This window comes from Meriones unguiculatus, chromosome 16, assembly GCF_030254825.1.
Source record: "Meriones unguiculatus strain TT.TT164.6M chromosome 16, Bangor_MerUng_6.1, whole genome shotgun sequence".
Lineage (NCBI taxonomy): Eukaryota > Metazoa > Chordata > Mammalia > Rodentia > Muridae > Meriones > Meriones unguiculatus.
Genome location: NC_083363.1, coordinates 56,973,602 through 56,989,969, shown reverse-complemented (window position 1 = coordinate 56,989,969; position 16,368 = coordinate 56,973,602). Strand labels below are relative to the sequence as shown.

The following is a 16,368-nucleotide window of genomic DNA, read 5'->3' as shown; positions in this document are numbered from 1 at the left end:
TCTGTGTGTTCCTACTAAAAGTCAGGGACCTCTTGCAGAGCTTGGCTCTTTCCCGGTCTCCTGCAGTGGAACCTGGCTGAGTCTGACAAGCCCACAGTTCTGCTTCCGTGGCCTGGCCTAGTGTCGAGTGCTTACTCCTGCATGGTGAGAGTATTCCCCTGGGAGGAGTTAGGCCTGTCCTGGACCCCTTGCAGTGTCGCTGAAACCTGAACTGAGTGATCTCACATTGCTTTTCCCTAACTTAAAAATGGTTTATGAATTTGTTGTGGTATAATTGGCATATAATAAATAAAATTGAACATACTTAAAACTTTGAGCCTCATAGTGCGTATATCATGTCTATAATTTTCTATCTTATCATTTGTGAGACAAGGAGATGGGCAGAGGGAGAAAGGGATGATGTTAGCTTTTTACCACTGTAACAGTATCTAAGGTAGGCAGCTTCTTTCTCAGAGAAAGGTTTGTTAGGGCTCACAGTACTTGGAGGTTTCCATCCATGGTCACTCAACCCCATTATTTGGGTGTGTGGACAGGCAAAATCTCATAAAGCGAAAGCGCTCACCTTATGGATAGGTTCCAGACCCCACTTGGAGAGCATACTCCTAGTGATCTAAGACTTCTCACCACTAGGCCCTGTCCTCCTGCAGTAGCACACCGCAAACTAGGCCTTCCCATACAGGCCTTTGGAGGAATACTTAAGGTCCAAGCTATGCCAGTCTCTTTATGTGCTCTCGTCTTTTAACTTGCTTTATACATCCTAGTGGATATTCTCATATTTGGCTTTCTTGGCAGAGCACCAGTATTGAAAGTTGATATATTTAAAAATGGTAGATATTGTAGAAGTCATTAATTCTCTCTGCTAATATAATTAAACCTTTAAAATTTTAAATTAAAATTGTTTATACTCAGTTCATTCTTTAAGATTGAGGCATAGTTTATGAACAAAAACTCATATATTTAGTGTGTATTTGGATGGATTTTTCACAGTTGGACATTAGCACCATGGATCCATCACCCAAAACAAAACTTGGAACACTTTCATTATGCTAGTAGGGCTTCCCTTTCCTCTCTCGCTCCTGATTTCTTCCACATATTTAAGATTTTGGAAATTCAGAATACATGTGCCATATCTGTTACTTTCGAGATAGACTGGTCAGTTGTTGGCAGTGTAAATGAGACACGTGTTATGTGCTGTTCTGTGTCTCCTTGTTGTGAAAATTCAATGGGGTTTGAGATTCATTTGTAATTTTTTCTTAATGATTGCCAAGTAGTGTGTATATGGCTGGATCAGAGTCTCCCGTTGATGAGGAGTTATGCTTAAGTCTGGAAAACATGTTTTCCAATTTTTATTGTAGTCCTGAGGGACGGTTGCTTGCATCTATGAGACGTGTCTGTCAGAGCTTGTGATTCTGACACACCAATGGACAGCTGAGTGCTCTGTGCCACAAGTTTGCACCAGCAAGAACATGAAGACCATTGTGGCCTCTTCAGAAAGTACTTGTGCAGAGTAGGCTCGATGAGAACTTCAGGCTGTCCTCAGGCATTCAGGTGTGATGTATACTGTGTTTGGGTAACTGTACAGTGCCATCACAGCCTGTGGTTGCACTCTTTTGAAAGACTCTGATCCTCCTGCCTCTGGCCACTGCCTGTGTTTTGGTCCCTGAATTTTTCCAAGGGTTTCCTGTGTGCTATTTGAGGCATGGCTTTGTCTGGCTTTCACTCAGTACAGTTATCTCGGAACTTGTCTTATGTATCAACGAGATACTGGGACACAGGATGCACCAGAATCTGGTGATGGGCACATGCTGTGTCTGAACTCTCCTGTCCCAAGGAAGACCTGTCTGTTTCTCCCTCAGCAGCCAGTTTGTCTCTTTGCCCTGTGGAGCTCTTCCTCAGCTTCTGGAAACATCATGTAGCTTGCGGCTCCCATGGGTGGATTCAGGCTCTTATTCTCCTTCTAGCCACCCGAGGGTACATCACCTAAAAATAGCCTCACGTATTTATAGGAGTCCATCTTCTCTTCCCTTGCTCATCATGTAGCTTCATGTGTTCTGTTCCTTTTATTTTAAGAAATTGTGCATACATGCGTGTCTGTGTGTTTGTGCGTGTGCATGTCCATGTGCGTCCAGTGCCCTTGGAGGAAAGAAGAGTTGGTTGGATCCTGTGGAGCTGGAGCTGTGAGTGGCCCTGTGTGGGTGCTAGGAACAGGAGCCGTATGTGCTTTTACCTGCTAAGCCCTCAGCATCTTCTTATGTCTCCTCTTTAACAACCTGCTTTATTGTTATTTTCATTTTATCTTTGGTAGAGATGGTGCAAGTCAGTGTACCCCCTTGACTCACATCTTTACACTAAGGTGCTTTGCTAGGCTTTGGCATTTGGTTTCTTTAGTTTCACTGTAACGAGTAATGTAAGCTTGCTTGGAGTGAAGTTTTTGTTGGTACATGCTTATTTTCCTAAGATTGGACCTTAACTGTAGGGTGAAAAGCTGTATGTGCCTTTAAAGCTGAGTTGAGCCTAGGGAGGCCATAGCAGTTTTTATTCCAGCAAGACAGGACAGATTCTTCTGTGTGTATGTGCAGAGATCTCCACTCTACATAGCAGCACACAGAGCGGAGAAATGTAGGTCTCAGCAGAGGAGAGGCAGGGCTTCAGTGGCAACAGGTCTTCGCTGTGCTCATGACTGCTAGCGGCCCTGGCTCCTCCCTGCACTGCTCTCTTTGTCTGGAATTGGCCAGGTGAACTCAGACCTCTGGCTTCTCTGTTCCAGGCTACACTCCTGGCACACCTTACAAAGTGTCCTGTTCCCCAACCAGCGGAGCTGTGCCACCATACTCCTCCTCCCCGAATCCTTACCAGACGGCCGTGTACCCAGTGAGAAGTGCCTACCCCCAGCAGAGCCCGTATGCCCAGGTATGCTTGGGTACGCCCTGCACCTTGGGGGAGGGTTGGTCCCATCATATCTCTACAGCCCTGGGACCCTCTGGCAGTTGTCTCTGTTTTCCCCACAGCAAGGCACATACTATACACAACCTCTGTATGCAGCACCCCCTCACGTCATTCACCACACCACGGTGGTGCAGCCCAATGGCATGCCAGCAACGGTCTACCCTGCTCCCATCCCTCCCCCCAGAGGCAGCGGGGTCACCATGGGCATGGTTGCTGGGACCACAATGGCCATGTCAGCAGGTGAGTCCTTAGTTCTTGGTGTATGTGTTCTGCTGTCGCCTGAGAGCTGCTGAGGTGGGGAGAGTCCATGAAGCTTCTGACCCTTGCCTTAGTCTCATGGTTTCAGTTGTGTGAAAGGACTACCCCTTCCTTCCCTTTTTCCTTTTTCCTTTCTCCTTTCAGGAATAGGCCATGAGTCAGGTGGCCTCCACTGTGGAGATACCCGAACAGCACATTGTTAGTGAGCTAGGTGGCTGTTTGGCAGTAGGAATGAGGAGTGTCAGGTAGCCCTCTTTTGGCCTCTTCCATGAGCAGCTAGACTGAACAGTGGGGTAGGCGTCTCTGTTGGTCAAGTTTCAGTAATAAGAAAGTTCCTCTAAGAAAGCTGGCTTTGTGTTGATAGCGGAAATAGCTGCTTATAGAAATCCTTCACCATTTATTTATTGAATCGGGAAAATGGATTGGGGGATGCCTTCAAGGAGACTTGAGGTTTGATGGAAGGGTCACCTCCTCACCTTTCAATATCTGTAGCTGTCTTAAAGCTATTCCATACAAAGTCACTTGGTTCTCCATTCCTGGGATTTGGGGAGAGGGAGAATCAAGCAATTAAAAAAAAATTTCCTAGACTTGAACATAAGGCAGTTATGTCAGATATAGCACTGTGGGATTCTGTCTATTTTTGCTTAGAATCTCCATTTGTTTTTTCTGCATCTGCTGTTAAAGAAGACTGGCATGGACTGTTGCTGCCGCCTGGGGATAGCTCCCAGAGGAGGGGTGTGAGCAAGGGTTTACCTCCTCCTTGAGGTGTGGAGGGGTGGCATAGCTCAGTCGTGCAGGCCATTGCTGAGGGCATATGCTCGTGGAATGTAGAACTCCCTCAGGAATGTGTTCCTGTTTTTTTCTTTCTCTTCCTCTCTCCCCCTCTCTTCTCCATCAAATACAAAACTCAGTATGATAAGTAGCCCCATGTTACTGTGAAACAAGTCTCCAGAACATTCACGCTCCAAGTCTAAAACTCCTGTACCCTTAAACAAATACTCCATTTTTCCTTCCCCACAGGGTAGCATCCACTGTTCTGGGTTCTGTCTCTGAATTTGACAGTATTCAGTACTTCATAGAAGGGGAGCATACACTGTCCTCTTCTCACTGACTTTTTCATTTACCTTAGTATTAAAGTTCACCTCAGTTACGCATGTTTCAGAATGTCCTTTTTAAGGGGAGAAATACTTTTTCATTTTGTAGTCATGTGATCTGACAAAATTAATGCCATTGGTCTGGAGGGGATTACAAACATATTGCGACCACAGGCTGCTATGCTTATACTGCCTTTCAGCACTTTGAAATAATCTGTTCAGAGTTTAAGACCATTCCTCTTCCCTTGTGCCCCCTCCCAGGAAGTCAGGTCACATGCTTTCAGAGGCCACATGATGGAGCTCTGCTCAAGTGCTTACTTGTGCCTCTTGTGTGAAGTGTTGTGCTTTCTTCCAGGTACCCTGCTGACTGCTCATTCTCCAACTCCTGTAGCCCCTCACCCGGTTACTGTCCCCACATACCGAGCCCCAGGAACACCCACCTACAGCTATGTGCCCCCTCAGTGGTGATTACCCTGCAAACTAATGTAAGTATTAGTGACAAGTGCTGGCTGGGTGGGACCGGGTGAGGGTGTGCTTTTCTGAGGAAACTAGGAAGCTGACTTCAGGTTTAAGTGCTCTTCTAGTTTGCTTCTCTTGCTGTGAGAAAACAAAAGCCCCTTAGGAAAGGGAAGATGGATTGGCTTACACTTAATAGTCCGTTAGAATGGAAGTCTGAAGCAGGACCTAAAGCACAGGCCATGGAGGATGGGTGCTCATTGGTTTGCTCCCTCCGGCTTGCCTCCTTGCTCAACTACCTGCTTTATATAGCCTAGGCCTACCTGTCCAGGGAGAGCACCACTGGGCCTTACGTCATTGATTAGTAACCAAGAATGTGCCCACAGCCCAGCCTGAAAGAGACAGTTTCTTGATTGAGATTCCCTTTTCCCAAGCACTAAGAGAAAGATGTACATGCTCTTTACACTGACTGGGACCTCCCAGAGCAGAAGGAAGAAGGCCATTGAGTGTTAACTGTGCATCTTGCAGCTTCTGTCGTGGCTTGTATCATCCTTCTGCTTGCTGCAGTTTGTAGGGTTCCAGTTATGATGGGGGCAAGGGCCACAGGATGGGGCTGTAAAGTAGGTGGGAACCAGGTACAGCAGCTTTGGCTACTTTTGCCCTCTGGAGTTAGTGAAGCAGAGATGGAAGAGCCTGTCTGACTGTTTGTCATTCTTTCCCAGATTTGAGGATGGAGCTGTGCAGTCACTTCATTGAGTTCCACAGCTGGTGCTGCAGGCCTTGTGCCTCCAACCAGGACTTTCTTCTTAATGCTCTCGACACTTAGCTAAACACAACTGCGTCCCAGCCCAGCAGGTCCCAGCTCGCTAGTCTCCAACTAACTCTGTGGGTTGGTTTTAAAGCAAATCCTGTTTTGTGGACTGCCTGGCAAATTTTTTAGCTAATTGTAATGATAAAAAGGGAGTATTACTCTATTCTGAATTATATCTAGTTGAATGCATGTTTTAAAACAAACACAAAAACAAAGCTTGCTCAATCTACCTGCAGTGAGTGATGCAAAAACATCATATGCAAAACCCAAAGGACTGGACTGTGTTCTACAGCCTGTGTCACTCGCGCACTCCTGTAATGTATGCTGAGGCTCAAAGTTAGACATGTGCAACTGAATGTCCCTATTGAAGCATCTGGAGTACTGGAGGGGATTCTTGGGGTACTGGGGACACAGATTTGTAGTTTTAGCAGCCTGGTTTTTGCCACTGACAAAAAATCCTGGGAGGAGCTGCAGGAACTTGGAGAGAGTGTGAGCCTGCGGTGGCTGCAGACAGCCACAGCAGCGGGGATTGTAGGGTCCCTCTCCTTCACTCCAGCTAGCGTGTGCTCTGGGAAGCAGGGGTGCACCTGAAGCTCTCTGGGAAGGTGGGCGCTGGGTGGTAGTACAGCTGGGATGGAGGCTTGTCTGTGTGTCAGTAGAGCAGTGTCTGCCATCTGAGTCTCCACTGTATGTCTTACAGGAGAATGTCTTGTGTATCTGTTGGGAAAGACCAGTGTAGAACTGAACTGTCTTCCTAGGAGGGGAGACATCAGAGAGAAGCCGCCACACTGAGGTGGTATTGTCTCTTGCTTTATTTCGCTTAAGGAACCATTTTTCCCCCCTTGAGAAATAATTGAGTCAGCTAAAAGCACCGGAGGTGCTGTTTTCATCCCATGAAGAAGGGCAGGACTTCAGCTGTGTGCTGTGGAGAATGTTGTATATTTAAGACTGGCTAAAAGGGAATAAGTGTATTTTTAACTTAGTTCCTCATGTTTCTTGTAGAGAAACAGGACTGTGATTATGTCTAAAAATGTAGAAATAATGTAGCTTGTCCTGGGTCATTCACCTGTCCTCTGTGACCTACAAAGCCTGCAGAAGTGGTCTGAGCCTCTTTTGCCACCTTTTTCTGTAGCTGAAGGCACTCAGTACCAAGCAAATGTGGAAAGTAGAAAGGGCTAGGCAGTTTTGGGATGCACTTGCCTGTCAGGATCTGTTGTGGGAAAGGTTTTGCGTGTGTAACTGAGTGTGTACATAAGAAATCAAGAGGTTCTTTTTTGCCTGGATACACACCCAGCTTGAATCTGTGAGCCATTCTATTCAGTGTGGGTCAGAAGGGCGGGAGGGCCTCTGGGGTCTGTGGAGTGGGTTTTTATTGTTTTCAACTCCATTGAATTGCTGGGGCTTTGGTTGGACGGGATGCTTGTCTCTGGCAGCTAGGCCAGGGCCTCCATGTTGGTTGGCGGTCGTCTCAGTAGCAGACAACTTGGCTAGAGGGTGAATCACCTGAATAGCGAGCCTTTGGTAACGTTATTTTTATAGTAATGTTCTCCATAATTTTTTTTAGCATTTTTAAAAAAGTTTAGGAAGATGTCTGCATGGATCAGTGTAAACAGAAAATTCCTCATTCCTAATGTCCATGAACATAGAATATTTACTGATGAGTATGTTGAATTGCCTCATGAGCACTTAGTGTCAGTGTGTGATTGTGTTTGAGTGTGTGTGTGTGAGATGTAGGGGGGAGCAAGAAAGCACACAGTGCACAGAGCTGGAAGCATTTGCTGTAGTCACACAGCTTGTCTCTGTACTTCATGTTGGAATCCCCATCTCTGTGATGGAGGTTTCCCTGAACTCAGCAGACAGAAGGGGGTTTGCCCAGGTGAATAATCACAGATCACTAGGACAAATAAATGTACCTGTGATTTTCACATGTGTTGGAAAAAGTCCCCTCACCCATCCCCAAGTAAACATACCTGTTTCCCCACCTATAAAGGGTAGAGTTGTTTGCCTGCAGCATGAAGTCACCAAGTCTTTGGGCCTGCTTGCAGCTGCACACAGTGTGTGTGTGTTTCCACAGGCTCTGAGTTCTCAGGAGAAAGAAGAGTGGGATCGCAGCCGCTCCTGCTGATTACATCAGCTTTACACACTTGCCCTCGATCTGTTAAAAACTCGTTCTGTTTCTTTCAAATTGAGTGACTAACAAATACTTCTGCGTTGTACAACTCATCTGTGTGGAAATCTTTTCTGTTTTGAAGCTCTGGGGTCTTCAGCTGTGAAATCTGGTAAAGAGCTTACCTATCAGATGGAAATCTTGGCATGTGGATAGTAGCAGACTGTCAAGAGGTGGTGATTTCAACAGCATTCAGTTTCAGCAAAATTACGGGGCAGAACTTGGTCAGTATTTTGTTACATGGCTGCATAGGTATCCCAAAAATATCAAGGAACATTCCAAGAAAGTGTGCTTTTTATGTCTGTGACATTCCTGACTAGAGTCCTTAAGTTGAATTCTTTTTGAAGACAGGAAGGCAAAGAGTTGTGAACATTGCCATCTTTGTTAATACATACAATAATACATTCTCTGCTGCCTTCCCTGAGGCTAGGGAGCTTTCTTCCTCTGCCGCAGTTGAAACCTCTGTAGAGTTGTGGAATGATGAGGAATCTCTGACCTCCCTGACTCTTGAGAAGTCAGACCACCATCAGGATTGGGCCAGTTAGGCTGCAGGCATGGAAGTGCTCTTCCAGAGCTTTTGTCTCCTGTCTTGTTTTCCTTGGAAGAACCATTCTGAGGGTTCTGGCCTGCCAGTTACCATTATGGGTGGCAGCTTTTGAGAGTTTTGCGGAGGCAGTGTTTCCAGCAGGTGGGGCAGTTCCCAGTTCTGGATTGGCTGCTGAGTCTCCTGCCTTTCCTCAGCTATGCACCTGGCATCTTATTGCATTTGTTTGTGTTATTCTGCTGTGACAGGAGGCTGAAGGAGCAGACTGGATGTTTCTTGGGGACCTGTAACAGTGAAAAGAAACTTATTCTTGGGGAGGTTTGAGCTCACTGGCTTCTGAGTTGGGCCTTTGTGAGTGTGCCTGTAGTTGGGAGATGCTGGCAAGTGCCAACCTTAAAGGGCCTGCTTCAAATGTCCTCAGCTCTCCTTCCTAATGTTGCAGTACAGTAGTTCTGACTGAAGGGCCACCTACTCTCACACAGCAGCTGATATCTGTAGTTGTGGTATACCTGCTACTGCTGGGTGGCGCAGAACTTTCCAGGGCGCAGTGGCAATTGTGGCAGCTGCTGTTCCTTTCCTCTGGTGCTTTCTGAGGGCTACTGGGGGGCAGGAGAGCAGCTGGCTGACCCGTGGAGTGCAGAACTTACACTCGTGTCCCACACACCGCCCAGGTCTTCGTAGCTCCTGAGTTGCTTACTCCACCCAGTGCTCTGTGTTTGATGGAGTGATACCCAGAGAGGATGCTGTGATCTCAGTAGGAACAGTGAAATTAATTCCCCATGTCTTGGACGATTCCTCTCTTCCCTGGCCCCTTCCTGTTCATTTAAAGAGAAGAAACCCTGTGGAATACATCTTAGTAGAATTATGGGATGGGCGGCAGCAGCTTTTCTGTTCAGGGACTGCAGTATTTCTACGTGAGCTGTGAGGACCTGATGGTATCCAAGCAGCTCCCAGGGAAGGGCAGTGGGTGGGTCTGGTGCAGACTGTGGACAGTGTAAGAGACCAGTTAGGTCAGATTGGGCTCTGGCTCCCAGCAGGGCTGTTGTGGCAGCTGGAGGCCCCAAGGAGCCTGCGAGGCTATGACTGAACAGAAAAGGTTCTTTTTTAAAACTTTTATTTTTAAATACTCTTTTTTTACACTGTTTTCTTGGTACTTTTTTTATGCTTAAGTCAGCGTCGTCTTCCAGTGTTCCAGGCATCCCTTGCCTCTTCATTGAACTTAAGTGTCAATACAAAGGAACGGGCAGACTGTCCATCCCCAGCCAGTTCAATTAGGTGTAAATTCATACTGTTTTAATTTTTTATGCAATCTGATGAGTAGATGAGCTCAGATTTAAAATCCTTAAAAGCACGTTTATTGTAACAGGAATTGTTATGTATTAATACTGCAGTTTTCAATAAAGATTGACTTGTGTTGCATATTCTGATTGTTTTTTCATGTGAGTTTTGTCAGAGGTGATGGTGTGACTGGCACATGCTGCCACTTCTCCCAGCCAGGAGGCCACTAGGGGATTGGGGCGAGGCTGGTTCTTCGGCCCCCGCTTGGCTTTGGTAGAGGGGTCCTCCTAGGTGTAGTGTAGGAGGAAGAGGCTTCTGCAGCTCTACATAAGCCTCCTGCGTCCCTCAGTTCAGCAAGGAAGATGCCGAGCCCCAGAAACACCACTGACCCCACCCCTTCCCCATAGTGGAAAGGAGTCTGTGTGCCCACCTGCTGCACACGGCTCCCTGACCCACTTTCTCTCCCAGCCCCATTTCCTGGGCTTCTGCCACAGTGAGTCTAGCCACCTTGGGGCACCTCTGCCAGAGCCTCAGGCTGTGGCCTGATGAGCAGAGCATCCCTTCTGCTAGACCATGAGAGCAGAAGAGCACCAGAAGAGGAAATTCACACAGCAACAGGTGACCAGCAGCCAGGTTACTTTTCATAAGTTTCTTTATGAAATTAAATGTGGTTTTTAGATTAGAGAAGGTACAGTGCAAGAGTGACTGTCCATGCTTCTGCATCCTATGGGCGCTGCATGATACGCAGGCCTGACTGCGCCCCGCGAGGAGTCGGTCCACGCTGGGCCACAGAATCCAGTCCTTATGGCTTCTCACACTCGCTAGGATAAGGCAATCTTTCCGCGTCATTAACCAGTCTTCTCCATTGTTAAGAGAAACACGACAGCATCATAATGCACAGGGACTGGGTATGTGTGCAGCCACCCCAGCCACAGGGAACTGTCACTAACCTGCAGCCAGGCACACAGCTGACTGCACTGCTTTGTTCTCATTGCACGCATAAAGAGGGTGTCTGGCAGCCAGCAGTGTCTAGAAGGGCCAGGAGGCATAGGGCAGCTATGGGTAGAGTTAGGAGTGCAGAAATCCTGGTTCCTGACCTCTCAAGTTGCAAGTGGGCTGGGGCCTGAAAGGACAGAGAGCAGAGGGGCACACACCTGCTTTTGCAGGAGGCTCCTGGCCACAGACTTTGGTCTCCTGTCCAGTGGAAACAGGAGTGGAGATGATAACCTTTCCAAAGAATGTCCAGAGCAGATGGGCCTATGTGCACAGCCTGGCCAGGCATCTCTGTGGCGTGCAGGCTTACCGCTGGTTGCAGTTCTGCGCAGGTCCAGAGTATAGGCAGAGGCTGGTACCCATGCAACGCCGCACTAGCCCTAGGGAAGAGGCCAGAGGCAGGAAGGGCCCAGACTTGCCTCAGCTCTGATGCTGTACCTGTTCACTTCCAGTTTGCAAAACAGGCAGGGGGCCCGATGGAGGAGGCCTCAGAGAGGTAAGGCCAGGTCCGCAGCGTGCTGTCGGGTAGTCTGCTGACCGCTGGCTCACTTTCGGAAGGGCGTCAGTCGGCTGATGCTCTGCCAGAAGTTAGATGGCTTCCGCCTGGGCTCTGCTAGCACCAACACCTGCTGCTGGGGCCGGCTGGCAGGCAAGGACGGATGCTTGTGGCGCGTCAGGTATCGTGGCCTGCCAACAGCTGGGCAGGGAGAGACAGCAGGGGGTCACAAGGTAGAAGACAAAGGGCACTTCTGTGTTTCTGCTGCAGACCCTCCACAGGGTTTTTGCCACACAGGATTTGCTTCCCAAGGGGCTAACCACAACACACGACCCCAAGTTATCAATAGCTTTGGGCCTGGGTCTGAGGGCTGGCCAGGGCCACTGTCCAAAGCGTGGGAGAGTTGGCTCTCTCCCAGGCAGCCGTAACACAAATGTTTATCAGCAGCCTGGGGGAGTGAGCACTGTAACCCCTGGTGCCATGTGGAGATCAGGCCATCCTCTGTGGCCCTTATCACCTTTGGAAACACCTGTAAAGGGCAGTGGACATCTCCAGGGATCCGTGGGACTAACTGGCATTGCTTTTGATGTCAGAGATAGAAAGGTAATCAAGGCCAGAACTGCCCAGGGAGGGGGCCGCTTCCCCATTTACCTTTAGGCTTTCCTGTGGCCTGCTGCTTGCTGGCATTCAGCATGGCCTGCTTCCTCTGCAGCTCAGTGATGGAGAAGCCTGAAGCAAGGGTACACATGAGACCCCGCCTTGCCTTCCTCAGCTGTCTGCATGCCTCCTTGGAGGGTTTCCCGGTCCAGGTACTTCCTTCTCGGTGCCCCATTCCTATCACACTTGAGACAGCCTGGCATGCAGGGACCTCCCTAACCTGCTCAGCCATACTGTTTTGCCAACCGTGGGAGAAAACACATTCCCCCAAGCCACCACTTCATTTCCTACCTTGATCCTGTGTCCCCTCCCCACTTCCCTAATATCTGGTTTCTTCCTCATCACCACTGTGGAGGCTCTTTCCCAAATCAAAGCATGAAGCTGGGGACTAAGGAACAGGAAAGGATGGGAAAGGATTCTGCGGTACCAACCCCATGTTCTCCCAGGGCTTGAGCCGGGAGGGAAGGTGCTCCCATCAGACTCAGGCCAGTGGGGCTGATCATATAGGAATGAGCATTTCTGCCCGAGTGGTAAGCACAACAGTCTGTGCCTCGAGGTTTCTGCAGCCTCACTCAACCCTGAGGTGTGGTCTGATCCTCACGGTGGCCCTGACCACCTGGTAGGCGGGCCCCAAAGGCTAGGCAAGGCCCAGCGGGGTCTCCCACCTGTCTCCTGGTCCAGCCGCACCTGCTCCCTCTCCCTGGCAAAGGCCTTGAGCCAGCGCTGCTTCTGTTCTGGCTTCCTGGCGCACAGTAAGTGGCTGTCCCCCGTGGCAGCACAGCGCAGGCGAAAGGCGTTCTTGATGCTCACGTGGAGGTCTCGGTCTTTCCCGTCTTCCACGTCTGCCACCTCCAGGCTGTCCATGTCCAGCCGGCCCTTGTAGTACAGCACATCCCGGCGGAGCAGATCCTGCCAGATGCCGCCCTGAGCCCTGGCTGCCCAGCAGCCTGCCCGGCCACCTCCCCTCCAAGCTCCCCTCCAAGCCCCTGACTGACACGACAGTCTTGTCTCTCGAGGTGCACATGGTCTGGTGGGCAGAAACTAAAGCAGCGGTCCACATGGTGTGGGAAAGCAGAGAGAACACGGAGGACTTCGAACACAGACAGGGTTATTGAGCCATGGTTCGAAAGGAGCAGAAGCTAGCAGAAGAGAGGCCAGAGGCTGCTGGGATCAGAGAACTCATGAGACAGAGAAGCGAAGGCTTGCAGGGGGAGGTATGGTCTGGGGAGCAGCAGGCAGGAACCAGGTCAGGAAAGGTCATTCCCAATGACACGCCCACCCCAGTGTCCCTGGGCTCACTAGAGAGAGCCAGTCCTAAGGGCCTGACTGGGGCTCCTGGGAACAGGAGATGGTGTGAGCCGTCTGACAGGCTCTTTGCCTCTAGACCAGGGCCCCAACCCCTACAGTTCTACCTTATGAGGTCAGTCTGGCCAGGCAGGGTGGTTTGGATACCTTTTTACAGTAGATGAGCTGACGGTCAAAGAGAAAAAACATTCTCTGCTGACTCTTGGCTTGAGGCTGTGTGACACGGGTCAGCTCCCCCGAGTAGATAAGTTCCGAGCTCCTGACCAGGAGATCTTCCCCCTGAGGGAACCCCAAGGAGGGCCGTGAGGCAGAGGCACCCAGCCTTAGGCTCTTTCCTGCCCCTGTTGTTGGCGAGTGGGTGTCTTCCCACTGTAGCCCAAACTGCTAGGCCAAGGAAAGAGGGACACTCTTAAAGCCCCAAGAAGCCTTGACGGTGCGGCTGTGGGAGGAGAAAGGAAGACAGGTTTGACCTATCCTTGCGGAGGACTGCCCTGTAGCCATCGACCTTCTGTGGCTGTTGAGCACTAGGAATTTAATGTGTCACTGTATCATACACAGTGATTTCAAAAAGTTGATTGTTTGTTTTAATGCAACAATGTAAGATATTTTTGTTGGTCACATTTGAAATGACATTTTGATCTATGGAGTTAAATAAAGCCCGTTACACGTTTTCGTTCTGTGTGTGTTGTGTATGTCTGTGTTCACATGTGTATGAGTGTGGGGGGGCCAGAGGTCAACATCAGGTATCTTAAACACTTTCCACCTTTAAAAAAAAAAAAAGCAACCTTTATTATTTATTTATTGTGGGGAGGGGTGAGTGCACGCATACCACAGCAGGTATGTGGGGGTCAGAGGACACCTGGCAGGATCCTCTCTTTCCACCAAATGGAACCAGGACACTGGCACGAATTGTCAGCTTTGGCAGTGGGTACCTTTACCTGCTAAGCCACCTCTACTTGTCTCTTTGTCGGGACAAGTTTTCTTTCACTGATCTTCTAAATTCAGTTAGGTTGGCTGGCTGGCCAGCCAGAAAGTTTCAGGGGTCCCCGTCTCTACCATCCAAGATTGGGATACAGGTATATCACCGCATCTGTTTTTGTTGTTTGTTTTGTTTTGTTTTATGGGTGCGGGGACTCTGAATTTAGGTCCTCCTGCTTGCACACAGAGCAAGCAGGCATTTTACCACCTATACCCCAACCCCACTCCCCTCCCCGCCCCCCGCTTCTGGAAGATGGCTACTGGAAGTACACACTTCTGGACATGGTTCATACTGACTTTTCAACGGACAGTGCTGCTTTAGAGAAAAATTAGGCCTGGCACAAACTGCCCCAGCGGCTAAATGTAGTTAGTACATGAACCTGGCACTCAGGAGCTGCTGGCAGCCATCTGTTCGAGGATGACTGTGCGCCCCAGTCCTTAGCCAGGCATGGGCCCAGGACCAGTCTGCTGCAGTGTCCTGCTCCCCTTACCCAAGTGTGAGGACTCAGCGCAAGGGCAGGGCCTAGACCTCTATGTCTGCACTTTTCTGTGACTTATTCTGGCAGGGTTTCACTTGTTTGCTCATCCCAACAGTTGGCCTAGCAGACCATGGCTCCACACGGGTGGGGAGCAGGTGTGGCAGATTGCTGGGTGTAGAGGGGCAGCGTCCTCTCATCCCCATGCCTCGAGGGAGCAGGAATGTTTAGTCATCAGTTTACTTGTTGTGGTTGCCTCAGAAGGCTAGGTGGCTCAGACGCGGGGATGAGCAACCCAGAAAAACGGACAAGACCTTGACATGGGAGGAGCCATTTTCAGCCCCAACACTGCCGCTCTCTCAACTGTTGGAAAGTCCCTGAAGTTACCTAAAACTTAGCAGTCCAGCCAGTCCGCCAGAGCAGAGAAACGGACCAGCGTGTCTTAGAAACATAGTTCCTTGGGGTAGGGCTGTCCCTGCGCTGGTGGTGCCCAGATGTGTGGTAGCGCACACAGGGAGGAGACCATTAGGGGGCAAAGTGGAGGCACCACCAAAGGCCAGAGAACCTGTCTCGCAGTGGCTCCTAGGAGTGCAGTGGATCCCCGCATCTCGTACCTTCTGGGCAAGAATGGTTTTCAAGCAAAGACCCCACAGTATTTTCTGGGCGCTGGGGCCCTCACCTCCCAGTCCTCTATGGAGCTCTGCCACTGGGCAATCTTGTCGATGTTTTCAAGTCTCCGTTTCCTCTCGTTGATGAGCTGGGCCACATTCTTCATGGCGTGCAAGGCAGCTTCGACATTCTTAAAGTCCCTGGGGCAGAACACACAGAAAGGGGGCGGCAAGCTGGAGAGCAGAAAGCTATAGGGTCTTCAGGGCCCCTCCATGTGAAGCTGCCCTTGGCCTCAGCCTCACCCCTCAAGTATAATGGTCCCTCTCTTCCATAACTTCTGGGTAGAGCAACTGAGTACTCCATTGATCCTTCCCTACTCCAGTGTCACTCAAGGTGGTGGTCTTGTTTTCCAGCGCCTACAGCAGTACCCAGCAAACAGTACCCCACTATAAATATTCTACTGGCTGATGGCATGCAGAGTCTCAGGCTGCTCCCCTCTACACCTCGTGCCCTCTACCTGTGCTGGGGCGGTGTGTACTTGAGCAGCTCTGCCAGCTGGAGGGGGTACTTGCAGATCTTCTGCACCGGGGTCAGCAGAAAGCCATCCAGGGAGATGTCGATCATTCTTTGCAGCAGCCGGCAGGCCTCAAAGAAGTACACATACTTGCTGAGCTTGGTGAGCCGGGAGAGTTCCACACAGGCATTGGGGTGATTGTTGCAGTACTCAGAATAGATCTGGAAGTCTGCTTGCTGGGGGCAACAGCTGGGCGTCAGGATGGCTGTCTCCTGTTTCCCCAGGCAACAGGCTGCAGCCATATGGCGAAAGGGACAGGAGGCCTCTGCATTTGTTTTAAGGGCTGGTTCTACCTGCTTCACTGGGTACAAGCTGTAATCATTCTAGGGATGGGGGAAAAATCTGTGATATATTCTACCCGTCCTTGGAGCCACTCAGCTTTGTCAGTAGGGCCTCCAAGGAGATATTCTGATTATGCATCTGTTTTTATTGTATTATCTGATGCTAATCACGAAGTATATTCAGGGCTAAGCACATAAAACCTTGGAAGATGGGGAGACTCCCTTGACTGCTTCCGCAATAGGACAAGACAGTCCGCCCAGAAAAGGCTAACAGCTTTTTTTTTCTTTGAACCCGGTGTAGAAAATTCGGGGAAGAGAGTAGCAGGTGGCCTGGGACACAGCAAGGGAGAAATGTGCACAAAGACAAGTGGGGAGTGGGGGAGCAGAGCCAGGCACACAGCCTGCTGCGTGTTAGGGTTCAGGGAGCCCACGCAGAATGGAGCCA

General features: G+C 49.8%; 2 protein-coding genes across 8 annotated transcripts in view; one reads left to right on the top strand and one right to left on the bottom strand.

Moving 5' to 3' along the window:
* Fam168b (family with sequence similarity 168 member B) overlaps positions 1–9,695 on the top strand; it is a 28,532-nt gene extending 18,837 nt beyond the window's left edge. For 3 of the 5 annotated variants that reach the window (XM_021644424.2, XM_021644426.2, XM_060369851.1), the window contains 4 exons: positions 2,768–2,910; positions 2,988–3,186; positions 4,654–4,783; positions 5,477–9,695. In XM_021644424.2, coding sequence (XP_021500099.1) covers positions 2,768–2,910; positions 2,988–3,186; positions 4,654–4,766 — 455 coding nt within the window. In that variant the 3' untranslated portion in view covers positions 4,767–4,783; positions 5,477–9,695. The remainder of the gene's footprint in view (positions 1–2,767; positions 2,911–2,987; positions 3,187–4,653; positions 4,784–5,476) is intronic. The other 2 variants (XM_021644425.2, XM_021644427.2) reach the window with 1 other exon arrangement.
* A 493-nt stretch (positions 9,696–10,188) lies between these two features.
* Arhgef4 (Rho guanine nucleotide exchange factor 4) overlaps positions 10,189–16,368 on the bottom strand; it is a 113,685-nt gene continuing 107,505 nt past the window's right edge. For 2 of the 3 annotated variants that reach the window (XM_021644420.2, XM_021644422.2), the window contains 6 exons: positions 15,586–15,818; positions 15,139–15,268; positions 13,153–13,284; positions 12,366–12,609; positions 11,695–11,772; positions 10,189–11,244 (listed from right to left, as the gene is read on the bottom strand). In XM_021644420.2, the coding sequence (XP_021500095.1) occupies positions 11,093–11,244; positions 11,695–11,772; positions 12,366–12,609; positions 13,153–13,284; positions 15,139–15,268; positions 15,586–15,818 (969 nt within the window). In that variant the 3' untranslated portion in view covers positions 10,189–11,092. The remainder of the gene's footprint in view (positions 11,245–11,694; positions 11,773–12,365; positions 12,610–13,152; positions 13,285–15,138; positions 15,269–15,585; positions 15,819–16,368) is intronic. The other variant, XM_021644421.2, reaches the window with a different exon arrangement.